This window comes from Protomyctophum parallelum, assembly GCF_964188405.1.
Source record: "Protomyctophum parallelum genome assembly, chromosome: 16".
Classification (NCBI taxonomy): domain Eukaryota; kingdom Metazoa; phylum Chordata; class Actinopteri; order Myctophiformes; family Myctophidae; genus Protomyctophum; species Protomyctophum parallelum.
In genome coordinates this window covers 33,283,386-33,308,454 of record NC_139711.1, presented here as the reverse complement: position 1 = coordinate 33,308,454, position 25,069 = coordinate 33,283,386, and the positions used below count along the sequence as shown (strand labels likewise).

Here is a 25,069-nt window from a genome sequence, read left to right as displayed (position 1 = left end):
GCATTTAAGGCCATCTTTGAAAACGTCTCTTGCATCACAAAATGTCGTGGCTTCTGTGTCCTCAATTCCAGCATAGACACAGGAGAGGGGGGAATGAAATCTCATCTTAGTTAAGGCAGATGGATTGCAATAAGGGCACTAAGGAGTAGTAGATGATACCAAGAAGGATGAGAGTAGCTCATTGAAGTGGTAGGTTACTATGTTTTTCAAAACTTGTTTTAAAACTATAGTTGACCAGAGGCCCTATACTAGGACTATACTTGTTTACCTCTACAGTCTACACTCTACACCAACACAATGCAATGCATTGTGAGCTTGTAGATCTGCTATTTCCCCTGAATGTTCACCACAGAATAGGGACACAAGGGTTCATGTGGTGTTTCATCATCAGTCTCAACGATGCACACACTGAATACCTAATAATGTATTTCCCTACCTACATCACTCTCTTAATTTATAAACATGTATGCTGTGCATGAACCATGAACCATTGAAAACAACGTGGACTGCTGTTGAAAGATGTTGGGTTTCCCTAGAGCTGGAATACAATAGAGCAGCGGCAGCCTCATTTAGAACAAGCTGGGAATATTTGTTGTTTCTCTCTAAATCCAACATTGACATAAACCTTTCCTTGAGAAGAAAAATAAACATCGTTAGGAGCTTTTTTAAGGCTATTGAAGAACTTTCACCTTAAGGTTTTCACATGCGTGCTGAACAAACATTGATCCTCTAAAGCAAACAATAGCTTTTTTCACGGCGTGCGGTTGTGTTAGTGTGATACCTTGACAATTGACACTACATAAACAACCTCCTCTGCATTCCCATAAAAATGCATCATCCTCACTAACAGCACTGCATCCGTATTTCAGTATGATGGGGGAATTTTCTCTGTATTGTCCTAGTTGAGTTACGTTTGATTTCTATATTTCTATATAAATTTGTGTTATAAAGGTCATGTGACATCATACGCTAAATGTTTCACGTAACGACAATAAAGTGTGCCCTTATTGTTTTTGTCTTTGCAGAGTGTCAGTGAGTTTGGCCTGGACATCATCGAGACTCCAGAGGGAGACAAGTGGCCCCAGCTCATCGTTCAGCAGAATCTGGACCGTGAGCAGAAAGATACATTTGTAATGAAGATCAAGGTGGAGGACGGGGGTAACCCTCCCAAGTCTAGCACCGCCATCCTCCAGGTCACCATCTCTGACGTCAACGACAATCGACCCATCTTCAAGGACACCGAGCTGGAGGTCAACGTGCCCGAGAACGCACCCACAGGGACGTCGGTCGCCCAACTCCACGCCTCGGACGCCGACCTGGGCTCCAACGCTCAAATACACTTTGCCTTCAGCAACCAGATCTCTGCCTCGACCAAACGCCACTTTGCCATCGACGGCTCCACAGGACTGATTACCATAAAGCAGCCACTGGACAGGGAGGTGACACCTGTTCATAAGCTCATTGTCCTGGCTAGTGATGGCAGCTCCACCCCCTCCAGAGCCACAGTGATTGTTAATGTAACAGACGTTAATGACAATGTGCCATCCATAGACACTCGCTACATAATCAACCTGGTTAATGGGACTGTTCTCCTGTCTGAGAATGCGCCTCTCAACACCAAAATAGCCCTAATCACAGTCACAGATAAGGATGCCGATCTGTTCGGCAAAGTAGCTTGTTACACTGACCATGACGTTCCCTTTCGTTTGAAGCCAGTCTTTAATGACCAATTTTTATTGGAGACGGCAGCTCCTCTTGATTATGAGACGACCAGGGAATATGCAATTAGGATAGTAGCCTCGGACAGGGGGACACCTCCACTCAACACATCGGCCATGCTTTTAATTAAAATCAAGGATGAGAATGACAACGCACCCATCTTTCCCCAGCCAGAGATCCAGCTCTCCATTCCTGAGAACAATGACCCCTCTACGCAGTTGATAAAAATCAGTGCCACTGACGCAGACAGCGGACATAATGCTGAGATTATTTATACTCTTGGCCCTGACGTACCAGATGGGTTCAACATAGACAGACGGTCAGGTATCCTCTCAGTTGGCAAACGGCTGGACAGGGAGAAACAGGAGAGGTACTCATTCACTGTCATAGCAAGGGACAATGGCTCCTCGTCCCTGCAGAGCAATGTCACTGTCAGGCTAATCGTTCAGGACCTTAATGACAACAGCCCGGCTTTCACACACCCTGAGTACAACTTCTATGTGCCTGAGAACCTGCCTCTTTACGGAACTGTGGGCTTAATCACAGTGACTGACGCTGATGCGGGGGACAATTCTGTTATAACCTTGTCCATTTTGAATGGTAAAGACACCTTCATCATCGACCCCCAGACTGGTGTTATCAGGCCCAATATCACCTTCGACAGGGAGCAGCAAAGCTCTTACACATTTATGGTGAAAGCAGTTGATGGAGGGCAGCCTCCCAGCACTTCCTATGCCAAGGTCACCATAAATGTGGTCGACGTGAACGACAATCGCCCTGTGTTCGTCATCCCCTCATCAAACTACAGCTACGACCTCGTGCAGTCCACTACCGCCCCTGGTGCCGTGGTCACAAGGGTGTTTGCCATTGACAATGACACAGGTATGAATGCTGAGCTGCAGTATAGCATCAGCAGCAGCATTATCATCACCTCGAGGGTATCTCCTAGAGGTCTCTTTTCAATAGACAAAACAACTGGTAACATAACACTGCAGGAGAGGATAGTGGCAGCCGATCAGGGTCTGCATAGGCTGGTAATCAAGGTCAAAGATCTAGGCCAGCCGGAGTCATTGCACGCCATCACACTCATTCACCTATTTGTAAATGACTCTGTTTCAAATGCGACCTTCATCCAAGAGCAGTTGCGGAAGAGCATGGAGACGCCTTTGGACCGCAATATAGGGGACAGCGAGGTTACACCGCAAGCCAACGGATATGTTATTGTTGTCATTGCTATCATAGCAGGCACCATGACTGTCATATTAGTGATATTTGTTACAGCCTTGGTGCGATGCCGCCAGACACCAAGGCATAAAGTGGTGCAGAAGGGCAAGCAAAGCGGAGAGTGGGTGTCACCCAACCAAGAGAACCGTCAGATTAAGAAGAAGAAGAAGAAGAAGAAGCGGTCCCCTAAGAGTCTCCTCCTGAACTTTGTGAGCATTGACGAATCCAAGCCTGACGACCCCAGCCATGAACATATTAATGGCACATTGGACCTCCCCGTTGAGCTGGAGGATCAGACCATGGGGAAATACAACTGGGCCACGACGCCCACCACCTTCAAACCTGACAGCCCAGATTTAGCCAAGCATTACAAGTCTGCGTCCCCTCAGCCCACCTTTCAAATCAAGCCGGAGACTCCGGTGGCCCCAAAGAAACACCACGTGATCCAGGAGCTCCCCTTGGACAACACGTTCGTGGTGGGCTGTGACTCGCTCTCCAAGTGCTCCTCCACTAGCTCCGACCCATACAGTGTCTCAGAGTGCAGCTGTCAGGGGGGATTCAAGACCGCGGGGCAAATCACCACCCGACAGGTAATTCATGACTTCCTTTTTAAACCCACCCACACCAGTCCCCACTCACACTCCCCCCGCTGTCCCATGGTAGGCGATGTGAAGGGGGGAGGGTGGCAGCATGGAGCCAGGGGACTCCACCACACAGCCCACCATGTCTACATGAATGTCATCTGTGCAGAATACTGAACATAGTCCCTGTTCTGACTAAAACCTAATTTCTCTTGAAATGAATCCAACAGATCCTTCGGGCATACGGTCCTTTATAACCAATCTGTAATTGCATTAACCTTGTTTTTGTTAAAGTTCCTTTCAAAAGTTGAGAGTAATGGCAGTAGTGTAATTATAGTAGCTACAGTATGGCGGGTGACAGATCTATAGGGAGACTGGGAGAGTCTAATTGAACCCTGCACAGCGGCGTTTGAGCTCATGCAGTGGCAGACCTGTGTTTTAATCTCTTTGACTAACAAGTTAACAAGTTGTTTAAACAAGCCTGGCTGTCAGGTAGAAATAAAATGGCAACTACTGTAGACTGATAAGGCGAGACGGACCATTCACTTCATCAAGTATGCATTTAGGCCAAAAAAAGAAGAAAAAACAATAGTACACCCTGAAAAGAATGGCTCTAGATGTGCTAAAACATACTCGATAGATAATCCTACTTTTTGCCGCTTCTGTCCTCAAAATACCAAGCACCATTATACTGCTCTGCCAGTGAAGTTTTGCGGAGAGAAGCTCATTTGAATGCCAGGGTACAGCACCAGGGCTTATGACTCCCTAAGAGATGTGCCAAATGCGAAGTGCCCCAATAAATAAAACCTGGTGAGGGAAATAAATGTAAATCAGAGGTAAGGAGAGGTGGCCTTGCTCAGCTCTGACAGCCAGAGCAGAGAGCCGTGCAAAGAGACTGAGCACTGGAATGGGAATAGAGAGGGGGGGGGGGGGGTCACGGAGATCAAGGTGACATGGAGCCTCGGGACCAATATACTTAAACACTGAGGGAGTAGTAGTTCGTAAAAAAGGCCCTGCTGGGCCATCGTCTCATTTAACTCATTAATACGCAACCTTAAATAGCCCAATTAATGCTAAAAAGGCCGTAGCATATTATGTGCACACGCAGTCCAGCTGTACATTTTCAAAATGAGATCGTAAAGGACAGAGGATACATGTCTTATGAGAACATAATTATGTGTGTGATAACTATTCCTGATATGCATTACTGAGTAATGTACATAATGGATATGTATTGCCAATTTGCCATGATCCTTCATTGTCAGGCATATTGGTGCTGTGCCTGTGTGTAGACGTTTGTTTTATTATTTAATTTCCTGCGCTATGATTTGTTTCCAATTTGACTCTTTTCCTATGGTTTGCTTTTCAATTTATTTCTGGTCATTGTTGCTGGGTTGCTGGTTTGCCTATGCCTCTATATTTGTCATTGTTTTGATCACAATTATCACATCTGCCATTCATTCGATTCTGGCTCAATTTAATCATATTCCATCAATAATCGATTTAGTTTGATAGGGTACTTGCTTCGGTTTCTATCTGGTATCGCATTGTACACAATTTAAATTGATTTGCCTACTAGTTTCTCTTCTTCTCCCAATATACCCTTTTCTGTGACATCTTGTAACTGGATAGAATCCCTTTTGGTGTACATATTGTAAATGACTAGTTATCCAGTGCAGTGTTACGGTGGAGATAATTTATGGAGACACCCACACAGAGCAGATAGTCATTTGCTTCAGCCGTCTTTTATTTGAAACACCAGTGAAGAGACATGCCCTGCCATGCTACATTATACATAAGCCTACTAAATGCCCTACGTACTAATGTACGTTAAATTAAGAATATGTTTATACTTCTCACTGTCAAGTTGTCAGAATGACTTTCCTCTCTTACTGGTTGTGACTGGTTGTGGTTCGGAAATATGCAGAAATATTCAATTGGTGTTTTCCAGTTTTATCCTCCTGGATGAATAGTGGATTTAAATTGATTTGCACTTGTGTTGCCGCCTAGAAGGGAATCCTTTGATGGAAATATTTCAAGCATGGATGAATATATGATTAAGTATCTAAATTAAGTCTAGGTGGGTTTGTTTGCAACCTAGATTAGTTTCCTTAACAGAGGACAAATTAAGCGTCCGGATATAATATTGTTGCTGCATTTGAACATTATCAAGATAAATCAGTCCTCATTGCTTCCTTCCACAGGCCATAACCTCACTGATGTTAAACAGATAGTACATTTAAATTCCTCTCTCCCCTTAAGCAAGTGACAAGTGATGCCTCTCTCTTTAGACATTAGATTTCCCACCAGTTTTAAGTATGCTTATTTAATCTAAAAAAAAAAAGAAGGGGAAAAAGAAATCACATGAAGTCTTGCCTGATGATAATCTACAGCTGCAAAGGTTAATTAAATGCACTAAAGGGTTAATCACTCGTAATACAATATGATTAAAATCACTGTAATTAGGTTTCAAATGAGGCCGATAAGAAACTAGGAAAAAAGGCAGCCGTCCTTTAAGATAATCAGAATACCATGTGCTATCTGTGGGTGGATTCTTCAGGAATGAGACAACATCTGACCTTCTGCCCTTTCTGCTGTGGCCCTGTAAGAATTCCTCATTTGATCCCGTCTCTGTGCTTCTTTTGGACTAAATCTATTTTCACAAACGGAACACTTAATAGAGCAACACCCTCATCGAAATACCTCTCGTTGATTTGATTTAATCAAAGGTTTTCGGGAACATGACTCATATTCAAGTTGAAATGTGGCTGTTTTAACAAAAGCCGCCACGTACTGTATATTTCGCTGGTGCCAGCCAGCCTGGATTACTGCAAGTAAAAAGCACAGGAAAATTGTCATATAATCCCCATTGCTCATGAAAGTTACAGACCGTGGTTTAGTGCCCCCACTCCCCAAAAAAGGACAGATAAGACTAAGGGCATCCATGGAATAATAATCAATGCTGGGGGCACACAGGAGATTCTTGATAATGAAGGTCACCGCAAATGTTTGGAGAGACTTTACAAATGTAGCCGCTAAAGAGGAAAGCTTGTCAAAATACTTCAGAGACCACATATTTGCACCACCATATGGCCCCATTATACAGCGAGAACACAATTTGTAACCTCAAACCCAACAACACCCCCTCCCAACCGGTGTCCCCTCTGCTCTGTTTTTACTCATCTCATCGGTTTCTTTTATCTTACCCCGCTCCGTCACCCTCCCAACCCCGCCACAGTGATACTGGAGGTCAAATATCCGTGCAGTGATGAGCAATCCTTGTCAGGGCGTGCGGTTTAGTGAAAGCAGATCAAATGCCGATGGTTGAATGATGTCGAGCATAGGCATGAATATGCAGGATGTACTGTATAAAAGGCCAGTAAACTCTTTTTCTTGGCCTACACTACATTTCCGGGGGCCGCGGTTGCATGCGGTCAACATCGCTCGATCGTCAGGCTGACCTCACGCTTCATAGTGTTCATGGAGAGAGTACATTAGCATACTATGTACAGCACATGCATTATGCTCCCTGTAATGCAGTAGTGTAGTGTGGGCTCAATTGTTATTTTATTTCGTTTTACATATTGATTCATGTTACCTTCCTTTAAAAGAATATAAGACAAATGGAGTCTAGCAGAAAACTAAATCTCTCTCTGTAATATCCATTTATTTATGAGGGTGAGGGATGGGCCTTTCACCCTCGCCACCCATGGTGTGATTGGTGAAGCTGCTTACTATGACTCATGGTGATGACCATAGTCGGCAGGGAAAGAGATTATCTTGTTAAAAGGCTAACTATGATAGTTAAATGAAATTGGATGCCAGTGTCCGAATGGTCAGCGGCTGATTGTGACTTTTTTTTAATGTATTTATTTATTCATTCTCATTCATTACTTATTTATTACAAAGTCATCGCATCTGTAATCACCATGCCTTGCTGCCATAAGTATTTTGTTGGGTCAAGATTTTACTTGGATCAGACATTGGCAGTTGTGTCTCTAAAGTTCCTGAAGGACAGCCAAATGTCAAATCTGTACCTATCAGAGGAGCCACTGGCAAGGGTCCCAATGTGTGGGCCTAAATTGACTCAAACGGTTGTCTGAGGGGAAATGAAGAGTGCTGCACTAGTGTGGTGGGAGACAAACACAAATTTGACCAAATTACATGCTCTGATAAGTACAGGAAAAATCCACAAACGTGTCACACCTGTAGCATTCTTCAAGGAAACCTGACAAGATAATGACTCAATTGCCAGCTGTGCCTTGAAGAATGCTTCCCCCCACCCCTATCTACTACTCAGAGATTTGTATTTACTGTTAAGTGTAGCCTCACACACTGATAAGGCTACAGCTTAGAGTGCTCAGAGCTCGATGATATTGTAACTACAATCTCCCTATATCTGTCTGTCTCTCTATATTTCAGGAGACGGCACTGAAACCACCACACTATGGCACACTCTGTGGCACAGGTACAGCCCGCTCCCACAGGATTAAAATCAATCTCTAGCTCCCACTACCCCTAGAGAGAGAGAGAGGGAGAGAGAGAGGGAGAGAGAGATAGATAGAGAGAGAGAGGAAAGAAAGAAGAAGGAATGAAAGCAAGAACCTAAGAGGTGAAACAAGTACTCTACTGTCTCAACAGCCTCAAACCCTGCCTTTACATTGAAGTAGGAGAAAAGGTGAACTTGGAGGCTGGGTGAAAAATCACAGACAGAGATGAGTCACATCACGTTGCCTACCTGAAACGTATGACAAAGCTCTTCCTGTGAGAGTGTGTTGGGGCTTGGATTGCTTTATCAAATCCTATGCTATTACATAGCTATATGTCACTGAGGATGATACGATGAAACCCTCCTCCAAAACATCCCTCACTCCACCTCCTCCCGAAAAAAAACCCACTGTGTAAAAAAAAAAAGAAAGAAAAAAAAGTGACAAGTACAGTACGAGGATCTGTAATGTATGTTTATATGTATGTATGTATATCTACCTATTACAGAGTTCATGGTGTTTATATTTATTGATTCCTATTTTATTTTTTAATTATTATTTTATATTGTTTTCAAAACTGCCAGATAGGCTATTTTATTTTCTAATGTTCTGTTTTTGTATCATTGGAAGTTGCTCTTTCTGGGCTCGCTGTTGGAACTATGGTGATGTTTTGATGCTGCAAAGTCTACCAATAATAGATCCCACATCACAGTGGAACCTTTCTGTCGGCTATTGTCTCTTTTTATCCCACTTTCAGTGCCACTGGTATTGTTCGTAGTGTGTGGCTAATGTTAACAGTAATATGCATGGCCCCACTATACAACGTAGAGCTTTACAACTGTGCTACTGGTCACCACAGTGTTATTACATTTGGACAAAATAGTGGGAGACGTTTAGCATTTTTAAGCTAAACCACAATCACAGGGGACAATACATGCTTAGGATTGGGATATAATCAAAAGCTGTTTATGTAGGGCACAATTGATGAGCATTAATTAAGCTTAGCCTTTTGTGGGCGGCATTCAGCTCCTTAGTCACATCCGATTTAACCTGTGAGATACATTATTATTTAAAATGTTTCCAAATGTACAAGAACGAAGAAAACATTACAATCCTCAGGCAGTCGTAATATGACTTGGTGGGCTTAAGCAAAAATCACTTGAATTATGAAAAGTCCATTGAACACCAAAACGTGGAGGTAATCCAGGCTTTGATTTGAAACATTTGACAAAAAAACACACTGATGGTGCACTTACAATTCTTTAGGGCTTGTACGGTCGGTCTGAGTCACACACATGTGACACACCCATGCACGAACACGCGCATGCGCACACACACACACACACACACACACACACACACACACACACACACACACACACACACACACACACACACACACACACAAGCCTCTATTGTTATTCTCTACAGTCATTAGGTTATGTCCCGTCTTTCCACAATATGACACCAGTAACTGGCGCAATGGGCTAGTGGCATTGTTGTTCAATATTCATGTTAATTGGTAAAGTAAAGACTGCTTTGGTAGGTAAGACCTAAATGGTACAATACAGTACATACATATAACTGTAGAATTAGATCCATTAAAACGGACACAACTATTAGTTGGTTGGAGTTGTACAAATGGACAGCCTTTTTTATTCTTTTTTTTCTTATTGTTCTTGTTAAAACATGCCATGATTTTGAAGATGTCCGATTTAAAGCTTCTAATTCTATGTATATTAGCTCCTAGACATCCAGGCATTTTGACTGGAGGAGGTATATTCATGTAATTATGGTATCCAATGTATTCACTACTGCGTAGGAGCCACAGTATGAACTATACATAGCATCATAGCACTGTGTAATGATTAGACTTGCCTGATCCTTGGGGAAAAGAAAAAAATAAGTACATGGGGAGAGCTTTTATCCTTGTAAGGGAGACAGAGAACCTCACTTTTATTCAATGTGAAGTACAATATGCACCTTACATGATCTTTGTAATTGACTTTGATTTGCCAGTGCGTGGAGACAACTGTAAATGTTTTGTTTATGTATGTGTGTGCTTCTGAAATTTATTAAAGTCTTTTGCATTGTATTGCACATTTCCATGACTCTTCTTATTCATCGAGGTAAAAACTTATTTCAATATTCAGCCTTATTAACCTTTAATTCCCTGTGACCACCAAATAATTAGATTATACAATGTATAGTCTTACTCGACAATACTTTTTTACGATGTGTACAGTTATGCAGTCTTGCACTGTCAATGCTGGCCGACACCATTTAACCTGTGTGTGGGTGTGTTGATCTGGACACCCTTGATTGGCTCAGGTTTGAAGTCATACTGTAGGAATAAGAACTGCCTGCCCCCCACCGTTCTTTTATTCCTTCTACGCAACAACAAGGCGCTTATCCGGAGGAGAGTAATGATGAAACGATTTAGATATACTGTACATCTCTCATTAGGAAAGAGATTACAGTCAAAAGTTATGGAAATTTGGAATAACACCATCCTTTGAAGTACACGGACAGAAAGCATCAGAATAGGGGCTGCTTTTTTTGGAACAGTACAACTTACTTTTCTCTGTATCTCCTCCACAAAAGCTGATAATGATCATTTGATAATGAGCACCCTGCTATTATGATGTTCAGTACAGTACATAGGGCACCAACGGGTACTGAAGCGTTTGTACTTCTGAAAGAGATTGATGGTTGTACAGCAACCACCACCCTGAAATGGCAGTGGTGATTATTTTTTATTTTTACTTCTTTCTACACATTTTGATACGGGCTTCTGAAGCATAGAGCGGAGTCAAAGCATCGGCAACAGGACATCTTTAATTGCTTATCAAAGTTGCTTCATATTTCAAAACTGAGATGGATCTCTCCCCCTGGAGGGAAGCATGTCCTCAGTGATTAGAGAAAATAGTTCACACCAGTGCAGTGTGTTTTACTCCAGTAAAGCATGCACATCCTGACATTGAGGGAGCACAACTGACAGCTTTCTATTAATAGATTAATGTAAACCTGCTAAACGTCGTGTTCCCACTTTGAACCTAATGAACTTGAGTGAATCATAAACTAAACAGTGTTTGCCTTTGAGCTTGATAAATTGACATTTTATGACGCAGGCTTTCACTTTGTGCATCATTAGGCCTAACAAAAAAAAACTTTGGTTTCCGGTTGCCGACCGACCCTATTAAATATGCGCGACTCATATTATTTTATTGGCATTTGGTGGAAAAAAAAAAAAAAAAAAAAAAAGCTCAGAATACGACCGAGTCCAGACCAAAAAGGTCTTTGATCATTAAAATTCTCTTTGATGAGACCATCGGGACGCGCGAAGTCAAAATAAAGTTTTCTTTCGTCTAAAATATCACGTGCGCAAATGTTTTGGAATGCGTCATGGCGAGGTGCATGGTAGGCTACTTGAGGTTGTAACTCACGTTCCATTTCCAACATTCTAATGGTTTCCAGCGATTTCCAGGGGTGAGTAAACATCTTTGAATCAAAGTAGCAGCGATCCTCTGAAGTGACGCAGCATGTCCAATACTGTCCTCGTTAACAAAGTGGCTAACGTTGTGCAACAGTCCAGAACAGAGCTATACAATATTATGACAACTGTCAACTTGGCTATAATCTACTAGGCTACTGTAGGCCTACATTAATCATTGCCTCTCAAACCCACATACCACGCGTAATGTGCGTTGCCTAACCAAAATAACAGACATACAAACTATCAACATGCCGCTCGATTGCGTGTCGACAGCTTGCAGATCTGTTCTTTTGGGCACACATGAGGCGCACTGCGCTGCGATGCGGAAATTAAATTGCTGTAGTCTACAGCGCTACGATTTGGAAACCATATAGCTGTAGCCTACAGTGGACTGTAACATTGCTTGGTCAACTATATTACGTGTATGCAGTGAACATTAACATTTAGCGCTTTCATAGTTATATGGAGCATTTACCGTGGTGACGTTGATTTAGGTTATTCACCCAGCTGGGTTCAACGAGACAGCAGTGTCTCGTTAAGCCCCGACGCTTCCAAAACGAGCTATTACGGATTAATCGATGGGCGTATAGAACATTTAAGCATATGGCAAGTTAATTTAAGTTATATACTTTGATGCTGAACACTAAGCAATTAATTTGGTTCGCAAACCAGAGGCCAGACAGCGGTAGCAAGTTCAACAACCACCGTTCTAATCTGTTTGACCAACCACCGTTCTAACACTATTCACTTTTAAGCTGCATAGGCCTACTGTATATCAGTATTTAGAATGGACTTAATTGTTAAAGCTCCTCATTCTGAATTGAGCTCATCTCATACCCTGGGGTAAAATGTTTTATTATTTTCAAATCCTGGTATAATTCATTCACCAGTCAGTATTCTTGGTTTTCCAACTCCTCGTGCCATTGGTTGGTTTAAGTTGATTTGTTTGATCCAGGGATAGCCAGTAGCTCTCTGCTTCAAAACACAAGTTCATGTTTCAGCTTTATTACTTGAAGATCTTTTTTTTTTTTTTGGTATGTGAGTGATGCAGCACTTTACTTTGGTTTGGAGTTGAATTAAAACTCTAAAGTATTCAACCAGTGTGTGGTGGAGTCTGTGGACATTCTATTCAAAGTTTTCAAATGTTTTGGCTGTAGGCATACAGTGTTATGTGTACTTGAACCATTCATTATTTAAAAGATGGTATTTCAGGCAAATATTGAAGTTATTAAAAAAGAAGCCTATCCATCATTGCTGTAGGAAAAAAAAGAAAAAAAATCCTTGCTACCCATCCTTCCCACGACAAAAATAAAATAAATAAAAAATAAAATAAAATAAAATAAATTCCTTGCTACCCATCCTTCCCACGAAAAATAAAAAAATAAAATAAAATAAAATAAATTCCCTACCTACTCAGCCCAAAAATGACAGCCAATCGGAAACCAAAGTTTTTTTTTTTTAGGCCTTAGGTAATGAAATGCATTTGAATGCGCCAGAACTTAATAATAAAAGTTCAAAGATACTACATCTCTAATGAGTCTTAATATTTTATGCATGAAAAGAGAGTGGGCGATGCATGGATTGTCATTTGCATCAGAGTGCAGTTAAAGATGAGATAACAACAGGTTTACAACAGATCAATGCCTTTGGTATTTCCACTTTCCTCCTCGTTTCTCATAGAAGAATACAGTTATTTATGGTTATCTTCCTCTCAACATTACGTCTGTGATTTCAGCTGGACGGCCTCGTGTCCAATTCCAGTGATTTTTATCATCTATACAGAATGACTTTTAAAGGTTGTCCCATGGTTGTATTACAGTATGTCCGTGTGAGGAGTATTTCCAGAGTTGCTTTCCTGACATATTGATTCATGATTTATGAGGATGTAGTATTCGATTTCATCTAACAGCCCAGGAAGCTGGTCATATAGTAAGTTTGATTACACATAATGCAATGAAATGTCTGCATATTACAGACACACACACACGCACGCACACACACACACACACACACACACACACACACACACACACACACACACACACGCGCGCGCGCGCGCGCGCGCGCACACACACACACACACACACACACACACACACACACACACACAGAGAGAGAGAGAGAGAGAGAGAGAGGGACAGTACATGCATATGGAGTTGTGGGGGTAAAGGAAAGAGATATCAAATTGTTCTTCATTAAAATAAAAAAGTATCTTCTCTATACTTTGCATTATTGTATATAGGCTACTTCAGCCTTCTTTTCGTAAAAGGATGTAGCATCCAATATTTCTTGGAGCCTGTACTGTGTATTGATATTTTCATAATGCACGATTGCTGGAGGCACCGCAGCTATTGATTATGTGTTTTTGCTAAACCAGTTTACAACATAGTTAAGTTTGATTAAAAAGTAGATTACAGTGATCGTTACGGACAGACCTGAGAGAGGTGACTCATTGATTAACTGGTGAACAAAGTACTTAACAACACCAGTACTTGACTCAAGGTATACTGTACCCTTGGTTAAATATTACTCAACTATGTACAAGTGAAATTCAAATTTGTACCAGAATTAAAGTACTGGAGTACTTGCTTTTAAAAATGCTCAATTATTCAAAAGCACATGCTTTTCAAAAACTAATTCTTAAGTTTTCAAAAATACAAATTACAAAGTAAATTGATCACTGATTGTTAAGTAAGGACCTCCCCCCTACACGGGTGCAGGGGATGATCAAATGTTGGCTTTAAAAGAGGGAGCTACAACCCCAGTATCACTTTTTCATCTGCTCTGAAGAAGGCTGTTGCCGAAACGCGTCAGTGTTCTCAATAAAACATGAGAACGTGCATCTGAGCCAGTCTTGCATCTTTTATTTTGCAGTGCCGCTTTTTCCATTTTGTTGGTTTATGAGTTAAGTTATATTTAACCCTAGAACACTAAACATGGGTGATTTTCCACCAGGACGATTATATTTTTGCAATTTTCATAATGTTGCTGATGTCTGAGGTGGGTGGGTCTATCAGTAGCCTAACTTCATGATGCTCAGTGACATCATAGAAGGTAGGTTTGTTTCCCTGCCCACATCCCTGATTTTTCCTACAGGCAGGTGTTCGGGTGAATTTCACCCGTGTTTAGTGATAGTGTGATCCAGAAAATCAAATACACCCACAATGGATATGTTTTTATTTTTTATTCACTGGACCAATCTCACGTGTCTTAGGAATGGGTGGGCCAAAGGAGAAGTTCCCAACTTAATTTCTCTTTTTTTAGGAATATTTAAAAAATATTTCGCCCCCCCATGATAGGGCCCCCTATTATCTATTTTTTGTTTTTGAGTGGTGCACTCTTGTGCCAGAAACAGAGAGAGAGAGATAGTGTTGCACTGTTGCCTAGTGCTAATTACAGAGAGAGAGAGAGAGAGAGAGAGAGAGAGAGAGAGAGAGAGAGAGAGAGAGAGATAGAGAGAAAGAGAGAGAAAGAGAGAGAGAGAGAGAGAGAGAGAGAGAGAGAGAGAGGGGCAGGGGGAGAGGGGAGTTGCACCACTCAGTTCACACAGGTGTGACTTTTAAAGAAGAGTACCTCAAGTTGCCATGTATTGCTGTACTGCAATATATTTAGATGATAAATATTTTTTATGGAATATTTTATATCGGGTAAAATATATTCGTGTTTAGTGATGGTGTAACAAAAAATATGTTTGGTGTTCTAGAGTTAAAGCTGAGCAGTGAGCACACACATGCCTTAGGACCTTTTTTGGCGGCTTTCGACTTTATTTTATATTTGTTATAGACTATAACAAATTCCTCTAAGAGGGACAGACAGTAGGCTGACAGGAAATGGGGGAGAGAGATGGGGGAGTGACATGCACTGAGGGCCGTCGGGATCGGGAGTCGAGCCCGCGGCACACTGCCAGACTCGGGCTGCTGGCCAAGGTGCCTGGACCGCTGAGCCACGGCCCAGGCCCTGTTTTTATTTCTTTGCAACGTAAATTGTCTTTTCGTTAGTATCAATGAATTGCTGTAATAAAATTACAAACAAAATACATCAATAATAACTAAAGCAGCTGATCTACAAGCTGACATTGTGATATGGCACATTGTCAGCTTGTAGATCTGATATTTTCACTATATTTGAAACGGGGCTTAAGTGGTTAATTCATAATGCAATTTGTCCCTTCCTACAATATTTGTCTTTGAAATAATAGTATGAGTACAGTACTGAAGTAAAGGCACTTTGTTACTGTCCACCAATGGTAATGATAGCAAAACCAACATTTCCTCACATTGCATTGATTCTCAATTCCATTTCAGCTCATGCCTTTCAGCTACTCTGCTACTGACTGGATTTATTGCTGATATTCTGAACTAATTAATACAATTAATACATTAACTTTTAGCCAGAACAACTATGATAATAATTAAATACCAAAGACCAAAGCTGTTCACCCATTTATCTCAAATTAAGAGACGTTCATTCAATTATTTCTACTTCCACTCAACGTCTGAGATCTATGCACAAAGTCACCCTGGACATGAACAAATTCTTGGTAGCGTAGTCCTGCTGAAAATAAAATAAAAATAAACTGTCTCGTTTCCCTGTCGTTCATGAAGCATTTGTTGTTAAAGGTATATCCATGGGGAGGTGCAGGGGAATTAGCCAAGCAGCAAGCGTATCCAGGGTATGATGTGCTGGTGGTACCCTGAAGCGGTACTGACTGTCTAAGCAGGGGCTATTTATGCATGTGCTGTGCAATGGTGCAGGAAACAAGAAGATGCTGTCTAGCTGTTGCACTCCACTCAAGGCAGCACTCCACACAATTGCTGCCAAATCTCTGCCAAACTGAATAATTCAATCATCCCCCCATAGCTGCAGCAGTCTAGCTACCTTTGTGTGTGCAACAATCAAATCAGCGTGGAAGCCCGCCGAGTGGTTCTTTCTGAGACACTGAGTAGCCCTACAGCCCGGAGATTGTTTTCATTGAAAACAATTCTGTTGATTAAACGAGGTGTGACTGTGGAGCAGGGATCTGAGTAACATCGATTGCCTGTACAATTGTTTGTTCCTGGTTAAAAGCGTGATCTAAAACAGTAGTTGTTGATAGTGTACAGGGAACATATGTGTTGTTGGTGTTTTGGGTAGACGGGTTGGCGCACTGGAGAAAACTCAATTCCTTTGCTATCCACAAAACCCCCCTGGTGGTGAAATCCACTGTGATTCTGCTGTGTAGGTTCAATAATGACTTGATGACTTAAGAACAGAGCTGTGTGAGATTGCTTTGAGGAAGGTTTACAACTTTTTCTTCCCTTTTTTTTCCTCGCCCCCTCCGCCCTTTTTTAAGAAGACCCTTTACTTTTTTGCTTTAATTGCAAAACATTGATTTGAATTTTGGATACACCATGTAGGTTTTACACCAAGCTTCTGAGGGAAACTGTTTTAAAAGCATACAAGGGTAATGTGAGGGAATATTAAATTTAATTGCAGAACTTGTTTATTTTATTTTAATTGGTAGTGGTGGTGGGGGATGGTGGTGGTGGTGATGATGTGGTGTGTTCTGTAAAACATCAACTATCAGATGAGTTCTGCTTCATCTACATTCTGTGGGTATTTCCAGTGGAGCTACTGTATGGCAGGACAGAGGTTGTTTGCATTGAAATTCTTCCCTCATTTTACCCTCTTTGAAGCATACAGTGGAAAACCTGTCCAGCAATCTATCATGCTGTGGGGGCTAATAAAGGCGGGTTTCAAGCCTAGCCACGTCCCACTGTGGGTCATTGTTCAACAAAGGGTGATGCTGCGATGTGGACTAATCCAGAGGCTTATTCCTGAGATGCATCTGAACTGTAGCACCCAGACTAAATTAGTTTGCTTTTTCAACCAATTTTTGTGTGTCTACTCTAAATTAAAATATAACTGCATTGGAACAACTTTTGGTCAACTATTCTGTGCCAACATGATAATCTTCAAGTCAAACTGTAGTTTATAGTGTGTTGCAATCTAATGGTTCCTGAAATAGGTTCCTTACGATGGTGACTTGCTAAACTAAAAGTATGTTTGCAAGCAGAAGGACATTGATCTAAACACTGTCCAAGGAGGGCCACGTCTGTAGCCTCCTTAATCCCAGTAATCCTTTTGCAGAAGTCTTGATTTGCTTTTGTAAAAGAGATTGAGAGATAAGACGTCCGTTCCCTCGTTAGAATAGCTGATAATCTGGCATGATCATAGAACTCAGGAGGCATTTAGCCAGCCTTAGCATTTGCCCAAGCAGATGGTACTAATGGGGGGAGCTGCAACCATTTCCCAAAGTCTCCTCTGCTCTGTACCCCACCGTCCACGGTAGGGAAAAAAGAACAGTAGGATGATAATCAATGTTGTTTACTTTGCTGCTTGACTCCGTAAATACTTACAGCCAGATTATAGGCTTTTCCAGGGGATAAGCAAGAGACAATTGCCTTTTTTCCATCCTGAAATTATCCCCCACGAATGAGTTAAAAAAGGCGATTTAGAGGGGATGCCGGCTCTAAATTCCTTATTAGTCCCGTTGCAAACCCATTTAAAATTAACTGGACAGTGTTCTAATCACCATGTCCTCAGACTCCCTCTCTTCCAAGGAGTGGACATGCTATAGCAGTGAGTACATTCCATGAGCAAAAGTAGACAGTTTTTGGCCAATGTGTTGACACATGCATCTACTCTAGGGTCATTGTAGCACTTCAGCATGTATGCTATGCTGACCTCCTCTGACTACATAGCAGCAGGTCCTGCATGCTCCGAGTCCACACAGTTGTCACACAAGCACCCTCGCTGCCCTACTTCCATCAAACTGGGTATTGGTCTTCCAGTAAATCACAATACTCTAGGTGCCAAAACACCTTCGTTCGATGTAGTCAAATGTATATCATAACCACAAGATTAAGTATGATGTCTTCTTTGGGACTGGGGAAATGCAATACCTCTGATTACATCACATGCACTGTAGAGGCATGGCTGCATATAAGCCATTAAGTCTTTTCATATTAGTTTCCTAAACCCACCTCTTATAACCTTATGCCTCTGGCAATCTTCTCAGCTTGGACTGAACTCCTGCAACAAAAGCATTTGTCTAATGAGATCAGTCCATTGACTAATTGCAAGCTAAGAGCTGCATGAGTGGGATGACTGGAAAGCTTTTGCATGCACCAAGGAACCATTTTGCCGATTCATTTGATGCTTGCTCCTCTTTGTGTATGCAGGTGTGTACTATAAATGGATATTGTAGCTGTCAGAGTCAATTTGAGCCAGGGAAACGAGAAGACAACCAGAGCCTCCAAATTCAGCCCCCTCAAATGTGCTTACAGAGCAGAGTTAATTTATGGACAGGCGGGGGACATGGCAATTTATTTTACGAGTTACACTCATCTCATTTGCTGACAACCATATATGCATTTAAAAATCCTTGAAATGATTTCAAAACAATTACCGGTACATTCAAATGCCCAAGTTCTGCTTCTACAATGTTCTTAATTTTACACCTTAGATTTTAAAACCATAAAAACAATGACTGCTCATAAGTTAGCAGGTGTCATGCTATGTTGCTTGTATGTGTACGTGTCCATCTGCAAGGAGCTATACATGGTGTCATTAATAAATAATACATATTGTACCCCAAAACAAGTCAATGCAAATCATCAACTGGCTGGTAACAGAGCAGGCTCTTTCTAATGGCTCTGATCCCTGACTGTGCCAGTGGCACGAGACTGTTGGCTCTTTGAGCTGACGCCAAGGCAGCCGCATTAGATTATACAGTAAACACAAGTCTCAAGTCCTTAGGCCTTTAAAATAGTTATGGGATCATGCCTTTTCTGTAACAGTGACAGCACAAACTCAAAGCAAAAACTCTTGCTATAAAATACTTGTATTTAATTGTGTCACATGTAAACGTTGATAGGGCACAATAAAAAAGTACATAAAAGATGTAATACTAGTGCACTGACCCGTGTGCGTTATTGATAGTGACCATAGAGAAATGATGTGTGCATGCAGCTTGTACCCAAGGCCAGTCAAACAGATTATTAGAAGTAATGTGATAGTTTTGTCAAAGGTTTGTTGGCTGGACAAATCATGAGGAGAAATTATGTGCAAACCTCTATTTAACCCTATATAACCCCTTTAATGCCCTTTCTGTCATTACACCTAGCTTTTAAATCGAACTTTCTAGATTGCAAGTAGAGAGTGATGCACTACAAAGGACACACTTGCATTTACGTTTAGCCCTAATAGGATATTGCACTTTCTCTACCACATATGGCTAGACTGAAACCTTTGAGACAAGAATATGTCAGCTTCCACAATAATTTTGGCTTGACGTCTCCTTTTCCAATAAGTACATTTTGCAGCCAATCCATTGTTATAAAATAGCGATGGATCAGGATCACTCAGTCCCATCTCCCCTTAAGCATCTTGGTTTGTTAAAACTACACCAAGAGCCCCATACATGCAACATAAACATTGGAATTTCCAAGAATTATTCATGATACTCCCCACCAACCCACCCCCAAATTAGTTTTCCCTTCTGGTTAGCTATGATAGTGTTTGTTTCCTCTTTTTTTTCTCCAAGCATGTACGAGTGAGAGGAATACACTGAAAGTACATTCCATGCATACATTATCTATCTTCCACACATACTGTAGTGTAGATAGACAGGCAGCGGCTGTGGCGGAGTGCACATGTGTTTCAGGCCCCGAGGAAATGGACAACACTTCAGTGAATTGCGCCGACCTTATTGTATTGTGTGGATGATTGTGTTCTGCTCCCCGAGATAATGACTCTGCCCTACTTTGACTTTGAGGCAGTGACCTGAAATAATGCACACGAGTGAAATGGGAGCCTGGATGAACCCAAAAGTGATTAAGGTCACCAAGACACCACATTTGTTTGACCCCCTCCCCCTCCCCTTCCGTGACTCCCATCGACCGTTGTCTACAAATCCGTAGGGAGTCTTTTGTGGAATTCCTCCTTAATGCAAATGCCCACCATTGATAACATGCTTGCAAATAGTGCCTTGATGATTAAATGCCCTATAGCTAGAACAATCTTGATTTTTTTTTTCATGCACACAGATTCTCCCAGGGGTTGGAAGAAAACAGGAAAACATGTTTTTATTTAAATGTCCTGCCTGACGTGAGATGCTTGGAGCATAGATGGTCAGATTAATTTCACCCAGCACACCATCTTCTTCGTCTGAATACTATTATAGTTATTATGGACATGGACATGCACCAGAAAAGTCATGTCACAGCTTTGTTGCTTGAGTTGACCTCATCGTTTTTAGACTAGCCAACAATATGATGTACTGCATAATCAATGTCTGCTGCTATGCGTGTCAAATATTGCTATGTGCTGTCTATGGATGCTGACAGAACAAAGGAAAAGTCACTTAGGTCGCAGTGCAGGGTATCAGTGGAAGTGCCCAGTAATGCAGTGCAAAGTCAGTGGGTCAACAACACCATTAGACTATGCAGACAGATCCAGGTAGTACCTGTATTTGTGCATCCATCCTGCCCAGGGGGGAGAATAGCAAGTTAATTGAGCTGAGCAGTGCATCTCTAAAGATGATGCTGAACCAAACTCAGACATTCCCTTACATTAGACTCAATTCTGCTACATGATGCATTATTTAACACTGTCACTAGAAAAAGTTTCTTGGTACAGGTCTCATTGACATGGTGCATATACTGCATTTATGCTTGGGGGGAAACATGGATAATATGAGATCATGTCTGCCTCTGGAGGGCAGGATTCACTGGGTGGTTTTCCAGCTTGTTTTTGTGTCTTTCTATTCAGCTGGGGATCGGTACACAACTCTTCTCTATAGCCTTAATACTCAGATAAAAATTACGTTTCCTCTGGTGTGCATGTAAATCAGAGAGGCGGATATAATGAAATAATGAAGTGTTCTCCTGCTTTTTCCGGACCGCTGGGACCCACTATTTTTAGACACAACAAAGAGATTGCCAGGGGTGTCCAGTCTCTCCAGTTTCTCTTCCCCCCTTTCCTGTTTGTCAATGTACAACTTCTTGTCTCACAGCAGCATAGCGACAAGATGTGAAGACATGGTGGTTGCATTTATCCCCCTAGACAGTGTCCATTAGGGCTCAGTGGGACCCACTGGATGGATGGATGGATGGATGGATCTATTATTGGTCAATGTTTGTGATCTAATAAATGATGGATGTCGTCCTTAACACCGGTAGACCTTTTTGAGCTGTGTTGATATCCTCTGTTCCAGGGTGATAGTAGCCCTGTAAGATAACCCTCCCTGATGGCAGTAAACGCTTTGTCACTCAGACAAATATGGCAGATGAATACTCAGCGTGATACGGTGGTGTTTGTCATGGTCTGAGTAATGGGTTTATAGCACCGAGGATATCAGGGACCGAAAGGGACAAGGTTCTCCACACTCTACGTTAAGAGTCTTAAGAGGGATTGCCTTGTAGTTCCCCCGAGCTTAATTGATAATCTCATATACCCTACCAGATCGTATCCCCTTTGTCCGTTATGTTGATATTACAATTTTCCGTTTCGATATCACCATGGGACATGGTTTGGTGGACATTTTCTTGACTTAAATAGATTATTCATGCATGCGTTTTATTCAGTCAGAACCCTAAGATACATTCCCAAGTTAATACGTACTCATCTACCATATGGTCGCTGTACCATTTGACCTTGAAAATATGAATGATATGAATGAATATGAATTGCAAAGATCTTTGCAATGTCAGATTTCTTTCTTTTTTATTATTACTGGTATCATTGCCAAGTAAGGGCGCCTACTGGAGATAACATACTCCTCAGAGGTCATTTCAATGACTTGGAGTAATGTGGGTCATTATGGTCATGGGTTCAAATTCCGTGCATGGGCGACCTTGTTCCTGGTGAGTGAGATATTCCCTCTCTAGCAGCATCCGATTATACAACAGTGTCCTGATGCTTATGTACGGGTGGTCAGTCTGGAGACTATTTCCTGAGTGGAGGGCAGCATATATGGGTATTGGTGATAATGGGAGTCCCGTTACAGGACTCTACCTGTATGCATCAGCATGGTTTAGTGTGGACGTCAATATCTGTATATCGAGGGCACAAATCCACGGATTCATGTACTTTGTATTTGCATTGTAATGCCTATAGGGGGATTTTAGATCGCCTCATATAAGAACTGTGTTTGAAAAATAAACATGTCATCCCGGCGTTTTCATGCATATGGATATGAAGAATCAACTGACTGAGAGAAAACGCTAATGTTACTGCTACTGAATTAGTTACATTTTCGCTAGAAACAGACTGTATCATAGGCTCATAGCCTATATGAGTGACTGACGCAAACGATAGAGAGACACCTCCCTGACAATAACGCAGAGACAGCTTGTTTATTTTTGGACCACAATGCTTATATGAAATGATTTTAAGATGACCCCATGTTATTCTCCATAGATAAATTACTTCCGTGAAACAGGCAGAACCAGGGGATGAGCGAGTGATGTCAGGACTTCGGTGCACATTCTGAAAGATGTGTTGTAAAAAATGATTTTGTGTCACACAACTGGAAACCTATGAATGTATCCGTAAGGTTCTGATTAGAATGCCTCCAAAACTGCCCATCCTTGGCTGACTCAACTTTAATGAGAAAATATAAAAGGCACGTCATGTCAAGACACACATTCTGCAGCAAGAGGAAGAATCCTGCCTCTTATCTGTTTGATTTTGCACTTAGGGATTTATTCTTCGTCTACTCCCTTCAAACGTCAGATGCCAAAGTCATTTACATGCATTGGAGGCAGCCAGGGTTAAAGCAAAGCCAGGCAAACTTAACACTGTCTGGAGGCATGCTGTGAAGGAAAAAACTTGGAAATTTGAAGTGGTGGGTAAAATAAGACAAAAGAGGGCAAGGAGGGACAAGAAAAGGAAAGGAAAATGAGGAAGATAAGGGGAAATAGGAGGAGGAGTTATGAGGTCACTGAAACACATAGAGGATAATTCAATTTGACTAAGACTCCCTATCGCTTCATGCAACTGGGGGATTGACCTGGCTCCACCAAAATTAATTAAAATTCATGAGCTGTCCAAGAGTAAGCTGCTGGGAAGTAAGAGGTGAGCATGATACAGTTTGGAAGAGGTGACATGATTTTTTAAATATATTTATTATTTTAAATAATAAATACATGAAAGTATTAGTTTACCTTTAAATTAAAAGCAGCAGGGCTCCCGTGGAGTAATCTGATCCCACGTGTAACTCATTTAAGGCTGAATGAGCCTCTGCTGAGTTGGCCAGCAAACTAGGATACATGTCTGGGTTCTCTTAACTCCACTTGGCTCGATGCCTTCATTCAAGCTAAGAAGAAGAGCTCAACTATCTGCACTAAACAATTGCATATCTTCAAGTCAATGCTAAACAACCGAGCACCAACTCATGCAATGCTAAAATATCTCAGTACGATTTGTAATCTTTTGTGCTGTGACGCTCTCCACACAGCAATTGCTGACATTTAAGGAACACACACAGCACATTACTCATAATGCTTCCCGGACTTGAACAATCTAAATGCAAAATCCACTGTTTGACATTCATCCATCTACAATACAAAATAACTAATTTATCAAATGTGCTTAAAGAGGCATACAATGGGCAGAACAGAGAACATTGTGAAGCAAGGATAATCCCTTAGAAGATTTATCCTGACGTTGCCTTGAGGGGAACAGTGTGAGCAAGAAGTAGATCTCAACCCTTCCCTCCTCTCTCTCGCTGTCTCTGTGAATGCAGTTATTATCGGAGCTCCCGATCATCCCAGTTACGTCGTTATAATGCATTGTGTTCTTTGAAATTCCAGTTAATCCTTCAAGTGAAAAGATTTAACCCAAGATTACGCATATTCAATAAACTTGCAATGATACAGTTACTCATCTCTACAGTCCCTGAGGCAATGTCGTGAGTGTGTTTGCATATTTGTGTGCATACATGCGTATATGTTTCCATTCATGTTGATTTGCAACTGTTTGTATGTTTGTTTTTTTGTGCAATCACATGTGTGTGTGCTCGGGGCGGGCGTGCATATGTGAGAGAGAGAGAGAGAGAGAGAGAGAGAGGGGGAAATATGCCATGTAAAGTAAGTCTGTAATCAGTCCTTATGTGGGCATCTTTGATTGTTAGAAGATAGCAGGAACAATACAACCATTGCCCGACAGCCCCGAAGCTTCCCTCAAGCTACTTGGGTTCAATAGACTGTTTGCATGAACTGAGCATGAAAGATAAACCAGAGACATGGATTCAACACCTTGTTCTCTGTTCCCCAGTGCTCAAAGATTGTATTACTACTGCGACCGCCTCGATTTGGAATGAAACAAACCACTGCGAGTATATATTTGGATCAAAATAGGGAATGTATAACCACAGAAAGAGCAATGTCAAGATCCTAAGTAAGGGGTGTCCGGGTGGTAACACACTCTTCCTCCACCACAGAAGCCTGGATTTGATTCCAAGATGGGCTGGGTGCTGCCTGTAACTATATTAAATTGGCAGCGTAACCAGAGAAATT

General features: G+C 41.6%; 1 protein-coding gene across 3 annotated transcripts in view; it reads left to right on the top strand.

The window, feature by feature from the left end:
- Positions 1 to 25,069, top strand: part of pcdh11 (protocadherin 11) — a gene marked incomplete at both ends in the record, with an annotated part of 161,994 nt that overhangs the window by 6,920 nt on the left and 130,005 nt on the right. For all 3 annotated transcript variants that reach the window (XM_083785335.1, XM_083785334.1, XM_083785333.1), the window contains one exon: positions 1,026 to 3,533. In XM_083785335.1, the coding sequence (XP_083641461.1) occupies positions 1,026 to 3,533 (2,508 nt within the window). The remainder of the gene's footprint in view (positions 1 to 1,025; positions 3,534 to 25,069) is intronic.